Source organism: Xiphophorus maculatus, chromosome 2 (genome assembly GCF_002775205.1).
Source record: "Xiphophorus maculatus strain JP 163 A chromosome 2, X_maculatus-5.0-male, whole genome shotgun sequence".
NCBI classification, from domain to species: domain Eukaryota; kingdom Metazoa; phylum Chordata; class Actinopteri; order Cyprinodontiformes; family Poeciliidae; genus Xiphophorus; species Xiphophorus maculatus.
This window is the reverse complement of record NC_036444.1, coordinates 12,736,039-12,750,584: the sequence shown is the minus strand read 5'-3', so window position 1 is coordinate 12,750,584 and position 14,546 is coordinate 12,736,039. Positions and strand designations below refer to the sequence as shown.

Sequence of the window (14,546 nt, the reverse complement as noted above, 5' to 3'; positions counted from 1 at the left end):
ACTCAGGCTTCCAGCGGCAAACATTGCTCTTGTTATCTTAGCCAGATATTTCGCGTCTTTCTCTGCTACGTTCAGTCATAATGAAGAACACACTCCCGATCTGAAGGATTTCAATGGTATAAGTCGACATGACAGGAGTGAGAGTTTTATCTATATATCGCTGTCAGTTAGGTCATGTATATACAATAGAAAATCTAAGTGCTGTGTCCTTTATGTTGAGTATGTTCACAAAATGAGTATGTAAAATGAGTTAAAAAATTCATTATAAAAAAAAAAAAAGATCACAACCAGACAAAAATCCCTAAAAACAAAGAAAAGACATGTGATCTGCAATAACTTAATTTGAATGTGTTATGTTTCGCCTCTCAGGTGGAACTTTCCTGCTGGCTCGATAGTTTCTACAGACAGGCTTTGGCAGCACATTTAGGGCACATCTGTGAGCTGTGGGGCCACCAGTGTGCGAGAGCAACCCTCTGCACCAGGTGAACAGTGGAGTTAAACCCACTCAGATGCCACTGGAAAACTATCGTATCGCGTCTTGCCCGTTGTGGTCATCGCCTCTGAGCAAAAACAGCGTGCTCCATCTCTGATCTATGTATCTACTTGCTTCTGACTACGTTTTCTATCTTGTTCCAGCCGAGTTAAAAACCCCGTCTCTTCAAAGCAGCTCCACTAAAACAGCCTTTGAGGATGGTCTAGTCCCATATAGCCACCGAGAAATACAGTTAAACCAAACTTTTGACTTTATTACTTCAACAAGATTCATCACTGTATACCTAGAGCAAAACAGTATGTGAAAAAGCCAACATAACCTATCTTGTATCTTTAAAAATTCAAGGAAAACTAAGAAAAATTGCAAAACGACAACAAACAAAAAAAAAATCACTCTGCCTTGTCATGGGTTTGGTCTTATGAATAAAATATATGCTTGATGTCTGAAACTTTTTTGTTGTCTTTATTGAGCTTCACATAAATTTGATTATGTAGGAAAAATAAGGTGAACATTTTTGTACAAATATTCAAACATGTGTATTCAAGTTGGAGAACATACAGTACTAAAAGACCTCAATGTTAATCAGAAGAAAATTTCCTCATTGAGGAAAATATTACAGTATTCTTTTTCAATAACAAGAGGAGATATATTCTCCAGAAGCTAAAAGAAAATGATTAGTGCAAAACCCCACATGACCTTAATGTCCTCTGATCTTTAGACTTTAGGATAAATTCAGTGCAGTATGTCTCCTCCCACCTTGTCTTCACAAACACCCCCAAAGCCCTCACCACCAATCAGCAGTGGCAGCAGGTGGGCTTGGGGCTACACTCAGGACTGCAGCAGGGCTCAAGATCCGGGTTCTCTCCCTTTGATATCTGGCTTTCTCCAAAGACCATGGTCGCCTCAAACTGCGCCTTGACTTTCTTTATCTGCACCAGCACGGCTTGGATGTCGGGTCTATCCTTCAGAGGAAGAGGGTGGTGCTCCGAGGGGTCGGCCTCCAGGTCAAAAATGAGAGGTGGATCATGGGCATTGAGGGCAAGCTCGGAACAATCTCGGTCAGGGGTGGTAGCACTGTGGGTGGCGCCTAATGGGGAAAAACCATAAAAGAAATCAGCAAGTTTCAGATTAACTGCATAACTCTTGGGGTTTTCTTTCTTAAAAAATGCTACTGCTTATGTTTGGAAAAAACAAACAAAAAAAAAAAACAATTAGTAATATAAAATGATGTGCTGCTCAAATAAATCTGACGGATTCTTTTTTTTTTTTTACAATTTGTCATTATACTACTACAAATTTCAGTTAAATTTATTGGAAATTCATGATAGACCAACATAAAATATTTTACCACACTTTTGTGTTGTTTTTGTTCTCTTTATTTCCTTAGCCTAGCCATTTTTAAAATCTATTTTCTATAATGGGAATGTGGGTGAATCTTTCTTTGAAAATACCTGCTTCATATGTTTAAGAAAAGACAAATACTTCGTGCAATACCTAATACTTACCATTTTAAGAACATTATTTGTCAAAATATTGTCCTAATTAACATCTTTCTGCAAATACTGCTAGCAGGACACATTTGTACCATTCCTAAATTGCTGCTGTGGACCAAAAAAAAACAAACTTTTTAAGGATCACAGATGGCCCTTAGAATGATTTGGACATGTTTTGACATTCCTTCTTTATTCGTAATTTCTACAGCTTTTGACTTCTATTTATAGCAACATTCTCAACATCCCCCTTCAGTAAAGCTCATTAAAATAAAGGATTGTGCAGATGGACATGTTTCTAAATATGATAAGATGGTATGAGAAAAGATTAGGCTCTGTGTGTTTTGGGTTCTACCTCTCGTGTAAAAGTGGGCCTTGTACTTTCCCAATCTTACAGCAAACAGGCCGTATTTTTCATTAGGATCTATGGGGTAGAACATCATTGCCTCCCTTTTACTCTGCAAAACAGAGAATGAGATCAAAGACACACATTATGCTTAAGTCAGCCTGATTTAAAAATCCATCTTTAATTAAATAGCACAGAGGACACAGCTGTCACCTTTCCTTTGTGAAAGAGGAGACCTGTCATATCAAACCCATCCAGTATCACCGGGGGAAGCTTGGCTCCAGCCAGACTTGCAATGGTTGGGAGGATATCCAGAGTGCTGGCCATCTCATGGGTCACCCCTTAACGGAAACAGTCCAGAAACAGAGCTGCTGTTAATACAGTCTTATTACAATAAATACGTTCATACTGACAAGCAATGACTAAGAAGATAAAAACAAAATTAACCCTAGCAGTCTGCTCATAAATACAGTCATTAAGGTAATTTATGATGTGTGATTAAAACCAGAAAAACATCAGACGTTTTTCTTTTAAGAGGTAAGAAGAAGTAGTTTCATTTTTAGTGTCCTTACCTGGTTTAATGACCCCTGGCCAGAATGCAATGGCTGGCTCCCTCATGCCTCCATCATATGTTGTACCTTTGCCACATCTCAGTGGGCCTGAATTTCCACCACGCGACATACGCATCAGTTCAGGCCTACACACACAGAAACAATACTCTGTTTAATTATACCAAACATTGCTGAGATTGTTTACACGTTTCCAGTCTCTTGTGGGTAGACAGGCTTACATTACAGGAGAACAGCTCTCTGTTATCAATGCGTCTGTAATTTGCAAGTGATTCTGTAACATTAGAAATCACATGTTTTGAGGGTCAACGCTTCTCCTTCTTGCTCTATAAAAAGTATGTCTGTCAGTTCATAGTACAAAACTTCCTTAAATGCTTTTTTTTCCAGCTATGCTGCAAGAACATGTTTTTAATCATTTGTTCAAGTTACTTTATGTGGCTAAGTTGATCGGTCGATTTTCATTCTCAGAACAGAGCAAAAGCCATCTAATGTATCACTCTACCTCCATAATGGATCTGCCTTAGCAGTGCATGAGAGTTATAGTATTCCTAAACCATTTTCAAGTGAGAGATGAACATTACTGCTCAAAACAAAGGCAAAAATGAAAGGCGAGTCCTTGTTAAATTTTTAAAAAGACTTACTACAACAGTGGGTTGCATTTTTTAAACACAGTAAGAGAAAAAGGACAGGTACTTCTGTATTATTGTCGAAATATCTGCAAAAAAGGTACATGTCTTTAACATCTCTCCTCTTCTTCATTTCTTTACAACTACAACCAACCAACCCATTGTCAGCAGTGAAGAACACAAGGGTGTTGTTGATCACGCCCATCTTTTCCAGGGTTGTTATTAGGTTTCCTATTGTGCTGTCAAACTCAAAGAGGGCATCACCAAATGGACCTCTCAGAGAGTGACCTGCTGCTCTGGTACCAGCATACTGAGGGTAGTGAGTGTGCTGTAAGAAAAGCATGACAGAAAATGTAATTAAAGCATTATGTAGAACAAATATACTAAAATTATGAGATACTATGTTTATAGAAAAAATTTATACTACAGATCTTAAAATACATTTGGTCATGCTGGAATGGTAAAACTTTCTTGCAGTTAAATGTCTGAGAATAATACTATCTTTAGTTTCAGCAAACTCTCAAAACAGAAAAAACACTTGAAGAGGAAAAACTCACGAACCTAAGTCTGCATAAACGCATCAAAAAATAAAAAGTTGTCTTTTTATGTTAAGAGTTTTAATAACATAAAATTTTAATAACGGGCAAATGACAGGAAAAACAAATGAGTTTCTTGTGAAAAAGTAAAGTTTGATTTGTAACAGACTTTTGTCAACTTACAGTAACTCAGATAAATATTTCACTTGAAAGACTTCTCATTTCAATGAACTAACAATAGTTCCACAGTTTTAATAGAGACAGGACTAGCACAGACCTCGCCAACATACAGTACAGACCAAAAGTTTGGACACACCTTTTAATTCAATGAGTTTCCTTTACTTCCATGACTATTGACATTGTAGATTCACACTGAAGGCATCAAAACTATGAATAACACATGTGGAAATATGCACTAAACAAAAAAGTGTAAAACAACTGAAAATACCCCTTAAGTTCTAGTTTCTTCAAAGTAGCAACCTTTTGCTGTGATTACTGCTTTGCACACACTCTGCATTTTCTTGATGAGCTTCAAGAGGTCGTCACCTGCAATGGTTTTCACTTCATAGGTGTTGCCCTGTCAGGTTAATAAGTGGGATTTCTTGCCTTATAAATAGTCATGAAAATAAAGAAAACCCATTGAATTAGAAGGTGTGTCCAAACTTTTGGTCTGTACTGTACCTCAGTTAAATGTTCAAAGTCTGATATTTTTACTGTGATGTAATGCCACTTTTGGCTTCAGTCGGACTGCAAACCATTGAAGATTTAGCCTACGTTCATGTGGCAGAGACTCCGTGATTACAACAGTTATTAGAGATGATGAACACTAGAAATTGAATGAATGATCAAATTTTTTGAGAAGCTCAATGTTGGGTTTTATTAGTCGTAAATGTGGAAAAATAAAGGAGTGGAAAACATAGCTCTATGCGTAATAAATCTATAATCATTCAAATTAAACTTTTTGGATTGAGTCATTGAAATTATTTAGTGATTCAATGACAGTTTAATTATTATTTACCTGCAACATAACTAAAGTGTACTAGAAAAAAAAAATTCTCAGATCTGAAATTGTTTTATTACTTACATGTGATGGGTAGTACAGAAAGAAAGGCTGATTTTCCTTGACAGATGTGATTATAAAATTGGTTGCAAAGTCGCTGTATGCCTTTTCCAGATCAAGGAAGTTGACTGGTTGCTGCTTGATCTTATCATTATGGACCAAAGGGACGGTTACTACTCCAACATCACACGATCCAAAACACTTTACATCTGGAGGGAAACAGGTCAAGTTGCAGCATGGCCCCTTAGAGAAAAGCAGATTTAGATACAGATCATTTCAAATTTCATTTACTTTCTTTTTTTTTTTTTAGGTTTTAAAACACTAACCTGGTCGTGAGAGTATGGGATTCCCAAGTACTGGTCAAACCCCTGCTGAGTTGGGAGAAATGTTCCATTGGCTCCATAGCCTAAGTGCCACTTCCCCACAGCAGCTGTGGCATAACCCAAAGGTTTCAACATCTCTGCAATGGTAGTCTCATTCAGTGGGAGACCCCCAATGGAGCCTGGGTAAAATACACCTGGAAAGATTCCTGAGCGAGTCTGGTAGCGACCTGTCAGCAACGATGCCCTGAGAAGCAAGCAATGCAATAGAGGTAGTTAGTTAATGCAATGCAATAGGACATCTTTTAATAATGCAAGGAAATTACAGCTGCAGAACGGGACAGAACTGGTATCCCAAACACTTGTTATATTATCAATTAAGCACAATAAATTGCTTGTTGACCAGCTTGTCATAAAGCGGTGGGGCACCTAGAGGGGCTGCAGACCGGACTGGTACAGTAAAAATCTGTAAATCGAAGTCCTCCTGCTGCTAGGCGGTCCAGGTTAGGAGTCAGTGAACTCGGGTGTCCATAACAGCCCAAGTCCCCGAATCCCAGGTCATCTGCGAAGAGGAGCACGAAATTCGGTGGTGAAGCAGAGCAAATGGACAAAACATGGAGAACAAGGCCGGTGAAAAGAAGGTAAGCCATTCCGAGCCGTCTTCTTACTCTGAAAAGAGAAGGAAGTCACTTCCAAAACATAGTCAGTGCTGCGTTTGTTGTGCCTCGGAAAAAGCCGAGAACATTTTTAATCACGTAAATGATTTAAAATGTTCTATGGTAAATTACTACACCGAGATTAACTAACATTACAAATGTCTTTACGTTTAATTACCAGAGATTTCCATCTGTATTTAACTAAGCTTATTCGTGCACTAAAAATCATTAAATTGCATTTTCAAATGTTTCGCTGACGCTGATGAAGAACGTCAATAGAGAGTTGGCGTTGAATTTTAAATTGGTGTTAAAAATCCCTGTTCAGTAGTGACGGAAGGATTTAAAATTTCTTTAAAAGAAAAAATACCAAGCTTCAGAGACTAAGATTAAGACTAAGATTTATTTTTCTTCCTCTGAAGCAGAATATCCCGATTAAATGAATACAGTAAACAAAAACAAGTCACATGTTTTTTTTTTTGTTTGTTTTTTTAATCACATGGTTGTTCACGGTAGTTTTGAGCGCGTGACGTCATAGGTTGATGGGAAATGTAGTTTTTTTCCGCACAACAGGACTGGACAAAGTAGATAAACTAGTTTATTCTGGTCCTGTCTGATTTTATCCATGCATACCAGCCATACTTTTGACAGCTGGGTTTCTTATTCTAGAACAGTCCAGAATGTTTGCAATATTTATCTGTTGTTAAAGTTAAGTGTAGAAGGTTTTGCCATGTCATATTGTTTGCTTTTATTGTAATATACTGTAGTTAACAATAATAAATTAGAATGATATTTACATGCCTTTGTATACCTCCATTGCAATATTATGCAATATTATGCAGGGTGTGTAATAATGTAATAATTTATGGCGCTACACAGTGGCACATATGTTAGCACTATTGCCTCTATTGTCCAGAGTCTGGGGACTGTGAGGTTAATATGTCTCTCTAAATTGTATGAGCGTGTGTGGATGGTTGTTTGTCCTGTGTGTCTCTGTGATGTCCTGCAATATGGACTGCAGACCAGTCCAGGGAGTACCATGCCTCTTGCCCAATGTTCAGTAAAGATAGGCACCAGCCCTTCTGCAGACCTGCAAGAATAAATGGGTTACAGACAATGGATAGATAATAATAATTCAGCTTTCTGTAATGAGCACATCATCATAAACTCCAACCCAAGTAACTAACAGGTTCCTTCTGTATCCAAATTCTCCACGATCTGCCTAGAATAAACTCTTTTGTTCACCCTGCTCATCTAATATTTTGCTTTCCTCTTGAATAAAGTTAAGCCTGTTGGTGATGCTTTGGTCCACAGTTTTTCACTGATTCAGGCCGACATATGGCCAATTCCACAAACACAAGAGAAATAGACCATTGACAGTGTGGTGCAGAACTCACCGGCATGTGCAGAATATTACGTCACAGATGATTTTGGAACGTAAAAAGAATATAAGGCCTGTTTACTTTGTGTATTTTCAGGAGCAAACATCAGTGAGGAGATGATATGGTGAGGATTGAAAAGGGTACACCCCTGCATTTGCACAGGGTGGCATAATGTGAGAACAAAAGAGAGATATGATTTAAATTAATCGTGCACTTGTTATTCTCAAATACAGGCTTTGTGGAGTTTCTTGCCTGATCACTCTGTTATGAAATTTTAAAATGTTTTATTTATTGGGAAAGCAAATCTTGATACAAACAATTGATGTTGACATATTAATGTTGGCTGTAGGATGAGTTAGGTGACCAGTAGCTGTGGCTACGCCTAAAATAACTTTAGAAATTAATGTGTGCCATTGCAATGTCTTCTAAAGTCGTACATATACAACTGTGTGTGCCTTCATCTACCTTTCATTTGGCTTACATGCTGTCCACTGCCACAATCTAACCTCGGGGAAATTGATGCTTTTGATTTATCATTCACTTTCTCATCTCTCCACAGTGATGACCTAGATTTAGAAGCCGCTGTGCATTTGTGAATTTGTGTGTGTGTAAGTTGTGGAAGGTGGGAGAGAGGAATAGGAGTGTGGAGAAACAAAGACAGAATGGCGTAACTTTAACATTGCATTTATTTTCTGCTATTCTCTTTCAAGTAAAATGCTTTGTTGTTTCAAAAAGAGGATTTTATCAGCATAAATTTAATGCGTGCATCTTTGTGTTTCTCCACCACTGTACAATTGTGTATATTGTGATCTGTTAGGCTACCACTAAACATCTGCAGTTATCTACACTGTGCACGCAGAGAGGTTGAAAAGGAATTAGCAGGGGCATGCAGAAACAACAAAGGAAACATCACAGTCTCTGGGAACTTTTGAAGAACTATTTCACAGATGGAGCTCCGCTCTTCTAATCTTCTCAAAGACAGACTCATAGAAACATCTTTTCAGAGAATGATGTCACTGTGGAGCGTTGCAAAGGAGGCTCCCGTACTTCTGAACAGACGTCTTATTTAAAAAAAAAGGACAACTATTAAAGATTTCATATACTCAGTAAGACCACCTGGATGATGAATCAATAATTACTCCATTAGCCTTTTCTAGAAAACATAGTGGCTGCCATAAATAGGAGCAAAAGATGAATAATTACTGTTAAGGTTTTGAATCCATTAATTACCTGTGAGTTTTTTTTTCGCTGGAGGTGTAAACATTTCATGAAGAAGAATAAGGAGAGCCACTGGGCATAAATAAGAGCTCATGCAGCCCCCTAGATGTGTCTTTAGTGTGTTTCAGTATGGGGATGACTGCTCTGACCTTTTCATGAATAGTAAATGAAAACTGTTGTCGGTGACGAGCATCAAGCAGAAGCAGTAGTGTGAAGCAGCTAAAGCTGTGAAAGGGCTCTCAACCTTGTGTCTGAGTGCAGGTGGGTGTAAATCTGTGTATTTCTGTGACCCAACACTAGTTATGCTTGTTGTGTATGGATGTTTCCACAGGACGTTTTTGTAGCAAGTATGTACAATCATGTTGTATGCATTTTTCAGATGAAAGTACATTTTGCATTGCAGTTTGAAATCAAAGTCCCAGAGTCTGACGGAAGAGTGGAAAACAGCAGAATTTAATTTGCTTGAGATCCAGAGAGAAGGTCTTCACAGTCGATAATGGTTTGGGGACTCAATAGGGCAGAATAGAAACATCCTTTATTATTCCAGAATGGGGACATTTCTGTTCAACAGCAGCAAAATTAAAGGCAATCAAAGTAAGTAGATTAAAACAAAGGCTAAAATAAGCAATAAATAAAAAAACAAAATAAAGAAGAAAAATACTGTACAGTAAGGACAAAATGTCAACATAAATATTGTGTAGCTAAAAATAAAATAACAACCCCAGTCCAAAGGCATATGCAGCTGAGTAGGTTAATTTACAAATGTACAACATTCATGTGTATTTAAGCATTAAACAGACAATTTACAATAAGTGACAATAAAAACTGTGCAACAGAAGAGATGTGCTGATAGCAGAATGTTACTCAGAATGAGTAAAGCTGTACAGATACTAGAATATGTGTGAACCCTTATTGAGTTTGTTGGGAGCAGTGATGGTTAGCAAGATGAAGCAGTCTGTCACTGAGGGAGCTCTCCAGTTCAGCAACAACTTCATGCGTCGGGTGGGAGAATCTGTCCATCAGTGATGTGATTTTAGCCAGAGTCCTTCTGTCTCCCACCGTCTGCACTGGGTCGAGGGGGAATCTTAGCACAGAGCTGTCCTTCCTGATGAACTTATCTAACCATTTCCTCTCAGTTGAAGATACATTTCTGCTCCAACAGACAAAACCATTAAAGATTACCGATGTCACCACAGAGTCAAATAATGTCTGTGGGGTTGTACCCCAACCCTGCACTCCAAAATACCTCAGCCTTCTCAGCTGGTACAGTCTGACCCTTCCTTCAAAGAGTGTCAGTGTTGTGGGTCCAGTCCAGTTTATTGTCCATGGGAATGACCCAAGAGTTCACTATCTTAAGGTTCACTCCCTGGATGTTCACTGGTGTCAGTGAAGTGAGTCTGCATCTGCAGAAGTTTATACCAGCTCCTTGGTATGGCAGTGATAATCAGGTTTTGGTTCTGATGGCACCAGTCCACAAACTCCTGAGTCCACTGTCTGTACTGTGAGTCGTCCTTACCTGTGATGAGGCCAACTTAAGTCTTCAGAGAACTTTTCCAGGTGGCAGTATGTGGAGTTGATGGAAAGGCCTGCAGTGAAGATGACAGCATAGTTCCCTGCGGGGCTCCAGTACTGCTGACCATCCTGTCAGAAACTCAGCCCTATGTCCTCACATACTTAGAGTAGCCAATGAGGTAGTTCAGTATCCAACACCTCCTTTAGTTACTGTAGTTTCACTGTGCTTATGGGGAAGATGAACTAAACACCACCCAACAATGCAGATGATCAAAATCAATCGAGGCTTACTTGCCCCTCAGCAAAGCCACAGGCTGATTGCCTCAATTTCATGCAGTATTTGTTGGCACCACTACTGCAAAATGAGAACCAGCTAAGTACTGTATACTGTATGTATATACAGCACAGTACATGGACGGACATACTTTGGACTAGGCCAACATTTACAATATGTAATTCATTGCTCTTATGTAACATTCTAATTTTCTGGGAATCTGAATTTTGAGGTTTCATTTGCTGTACGTATATCATTTTGAGTAATAGTAACAAATGTAATAAATGTTTGAAAAGCACACATCTGTCTATAGTAAATGCACTGTAATTTGAGTTTTTCATGGAAGTTCGATTGTTTGCTTTATGCACACATATATTAATGATTATTTTAAAGGGGTTTACATGCACTTAGCTAGTGTATTCAGGCAGATGGAGATGTTGGTGCAAATAAAAACTGCAGAGTTGATATAGAAAGCAAAGTCCACCTAAACAGATGATAAAAAACAGAAATCTGCAGGAAGTCTCAGTCCCCTCCTCTTCTCTCCTTACTCCCTTTGTTTCTGCCTATGATGTGTTCACAGCTTACTGCAAATTTGGTTTCACAGTAGATGCACAAAGGAATTTTCTGGAAGACGAAGGAGTAAAGAAGCAAATCGGTGTGAAAAACAGTTCTCAGTTATTTTCTCTTCATTTCTTTGTCTTTCTTTGTCATTTGACAAGTGTGAACCTGTGAGCTAAACTGCGAAGTGCCATGTAGACGTGTCAGAGGAAGTCAACATGACATTGTGCAGGTAGGCCTATTTAACACAAGTGGGCGCCATTAGATCACAGTTCCTCTTGACTACTTTAATCGATGGATCCTGACAGACTCTCCAAGAGGAAAGATAATATATTTAAATAATTGCTCCAGCTCAGCAGACATTGTCTTGTAAATCTCTCCTTCCTGACAATACTATTAGATTTACTCAACAGAAAATAGGCTTTTGCTAGGCAACTGATATCTGTAGTATCCGTCTAATTGCAGTGCTGCAGTTAGTAAATTAGCTTTTTCTTATGCTAAATTATCTCAGAGCCACAAATACAGACATATAAATGAGCATAACGTCTATTATTGTGCCCTCATGTGAATGTATTTAAGCATTCAGCTTTAAAGTATCCGCTGTGATAGTGATGAATCCAAGCAACTTGTACAAAAATGGTTATATATTTGTGGGTTTTAATTTAGAATTACCAAACAAATCATGTCTCATTATAATAAATAACAGTTATTATGCACATTATCACCACGTAGTAAGAAAATCATCAAACTGAATGCAGCTTTAATCCCTCATTACATTTAATGCAATATGAGATTTTTCTTACAATCTGCTGCTTAAATAGAGATCAGCCGGTGTTCTAACTATCTGTGCTACCCATTAATCCGTCCTACCTTGTGGTAATGCACATGCGCACATTGATGCTACGTTACATGCTGCTTACTCAGCTGGTTTCTTATCAATACATCCTACCTGTGCACTAGAACCGACAGATAGACAAAACTACGGAAGAGGATTAGGGCCATTGAAAAAAAAGTCAGAATTCTGGGAAAAAAGTCAGAATTCAGAGATTAAAGTCAGAATTCTCTTTTTTTATTCAGTAGCCCCAATCCTCTTCCGTACATAGCTATCTATCCGTGCTACAGTAGGAAAATCTGACCAGGTAGCACAGATAGACAGAACACCGGTACAGTCATTGTTATTCCAGCTCCTGAGCCGAGGGAGCTGCAATAGAAAACATCCTGGCAAATAGAGGTACATTGGCACAATAGAAGCTGGATCAGAGCACCGAATTATGCAATGAAATCTGACAGGCCTCCATGGAGCAACATGAGCTGAAGAACTCATAAATGTTTGAGAACCTGCTGGGGCAGTATGCACTTTTGTCAACGTTCTCAGCTCACACAGCAACACTTTTACTGAACCAAATGCAGTGAAGATATTACAGTCAAATTAGGTGTTTTTGGATTTCTTCCTCAGTTACACTAATTCTCAAACAGTCATTTATATGTGGAAACGCCTACATTTACACTCATCATAAACAAGCAAGAATGTCGTAAACTTGGGCTGTTAATTCATTTGAACTATTCTTTTTCTAGGACTGAATAATCATAGAATTTATTTGAATTGATTAGAATTTTTTTTTTTTTATTAGTTGCACAATTTTTAATTTATTGTAGATATTTTGTAAATATCACACTGTCAATTATAAACATACAACTCATATTTGGTTAGATACCTTTCTGCAAGCTGCACCTGAACTGTGTAAGTTTTGCTGCCAGCAAAATGCTTCTGGCATTCTTCTGGGTGGATAGTTTACCTCTGTTCTTGGTAAAATTTGCAAACATCATTCAACTGGTTTTCTGACACACATCTGGTTTTTAAATCGAATCTTTAAAATTTCAAAAAGATTGAAGTTGGGATTTTGGGAAGAATACTCTAGAAATTTAATGTTAACATACACTATTGATTTTTAAAAAAATGATATGTGGTTGGGATCATTGTCTTGAAGAAAAAAGTATTACTTTTAGCCATCTGACCCAACTCTCAGCATCAGAATAATAGAAAATAGTTAGAATGTACATAATGTGACCAACTAAAATCATATCATAATATACAAACTGCTAGAATACCAGTGTTTCTCACCACACTTAGGCATTTTTTACATCATCATGAGAGAGTGTGAAGCAAAAAGGAAGAATCTGCTTTAAAATGGAAATGATCCAAAAAAATGCATCAGCCCATATAGATAAACCAAATGCATTCTGTAAAAATGTTTATGGTGGGAACTATTTGGCTATCCTGGCATTAACTATGTTTGGAGGTGTCGATGTGAGTCTTTGAATTCAATTCAATTCAGTTTATTTAAATAACACTGATCCATAACAAATGTTTGACAGTAGTTTACAAAATAAACAAATCCAGAATAAATTAATATATAGTTAATTAAATCCAGCTATGCAGAAAGATTCAACGTTCCCTTTGAATCCTGGTTTTTAAACTATACATATGGCCAAGGGTTAAAAAGTTTTTTTTAAAACTAAAGAAACCCAGCCTATTGCATCATGTGACACCCTTTGCAACCATCCCTCCTCCTAAATGATTATGCGGTAAAAGTGGACATTTGCTCCCATCAAATTGTTAACTTTGCAGCAATCCACTACGCTCGGCATGCATGTGGCAACACTGGAAAAGAAAACATGCTTTTAACAGGAAAAATATTCCCATCTCATTTTGAGTGCCCTCATCTCCCGAGCAACACGGGTTTGAAAAGACGGAGCATATTTTATATCATAAACAAATGAACAGAAACATTGGTCCAGGAGTATATTCTTTTCAGCAAAAAGCAGAATTATTGCAGGAGCTCTTTTAGTGGCTTCATCTACAGCACAGTCCAGAGCCAGTTGTAAAATCAATGTGCTCACACAGAAAAATGAACTTGAACACACATAGAAAAAATAGACTAACAATAAGTTTTAGAATGGCCCAAATCTCAGCCACAGTGAACGGTTTTTGGACTGTATTTAAAACCACTATCCATGCCAGGAAATAAAACAAATGAACTGAGGTTGGCCATTTCTAATTGAAAGAGTTGCCAAATATCCAGTCTTGTGGTCAAATATTGATCTGGCCAATTACAACTGGCTGTCAATGTGGGAGCATGTGTGCATGTATGTCAGTTTTTGTATAAACTTCCTCTTCTCCCTCTGTGGTAATCATGACCTAACTTTGTAACCTTTTTCTCTACAACGACAAGGAAATGTTATAAAGAGAGGCAACTGGATCACCTTCATGCCCATTGCCGTCCTTCAACTAGCCTCCGGCTGTCGCCTGTCACAACAGTGCAAAGCTGCTTCCCCAAGTGATTTATTCCATCTCAAACTGACTCTTACATCACCTCTGCTCTTGTTTTGGCAAAAGAGGGACTTTAGATAGATACAGAGATGACTGGAGATTAGCTGGCTTTTCCAAGTGAGATAACATTTGCCCAATTTGAAGTTTCTTCTCCACCGGAGATGTGAAATAGATTATG

The 14,546-nt window shown here is 38.0% G+C and overlaps 1 protein-coding gene across 1 annotated transcript; it reads right to left on the bottom strand.

Annotated features, from left to right (window-relative positions):
* Positions 1 to 928: 928 nt before the first annotated feature.
* Positions 929 to 6,506, bottom strand: arsa (arylsulfatase A). The gene is made up of 8 exons (XM_023349063.1): positions 5,870 to 6,506; positions 5,447 to 5,687; positions 5,145 to 5,363; positions 3,683 to 3,852; positions 2,902 to 3,026; positions 2,543 to 2,670; positions 2,339 to 2,441; positions 929 to 1,580 (listed from the first exon to the last, which is right to left on the bottom strand). The coding sequence occupies exons 1-8, from the start codon at positions 6,088 to 6,090 to the stop codon at positions 1,288 to 1,290; spliced, it is 1,500 nt and encodes a 499-aa protein (XP_023204831.1). The 5' UTR covers positions 6,091 to 6,506; the 3' UTR covers positions 929 to 1,287.
* Positions 6,507 to 14,546: the final 8,040 nt, after the last annotated feature.

Bases quoted from the DNA above. Each gene is read 5' to 3' on its own strand.
- arsa (XM_023349063.1), bottom strand. From the start codon at position 6,090: ATGGCTTACCTTCTTTTCACCGGCCTTGTTCTCCATGTTTTGTCCATT. The intron at 3,853-5,144 runs GTAAGTAATAAA...CTTTTCTTACAG, and splicing joins TTCTGTACTACCCATCACAT to CACACTCACTACCCTCAGTA. The intron at 1,581-2,338 runs GTAGAACCCAAA...TTTCCCCATTAG, and splicing joins GGCCCACTTTTACACGAGAG to GCGCCACCCACAGTGCTACC.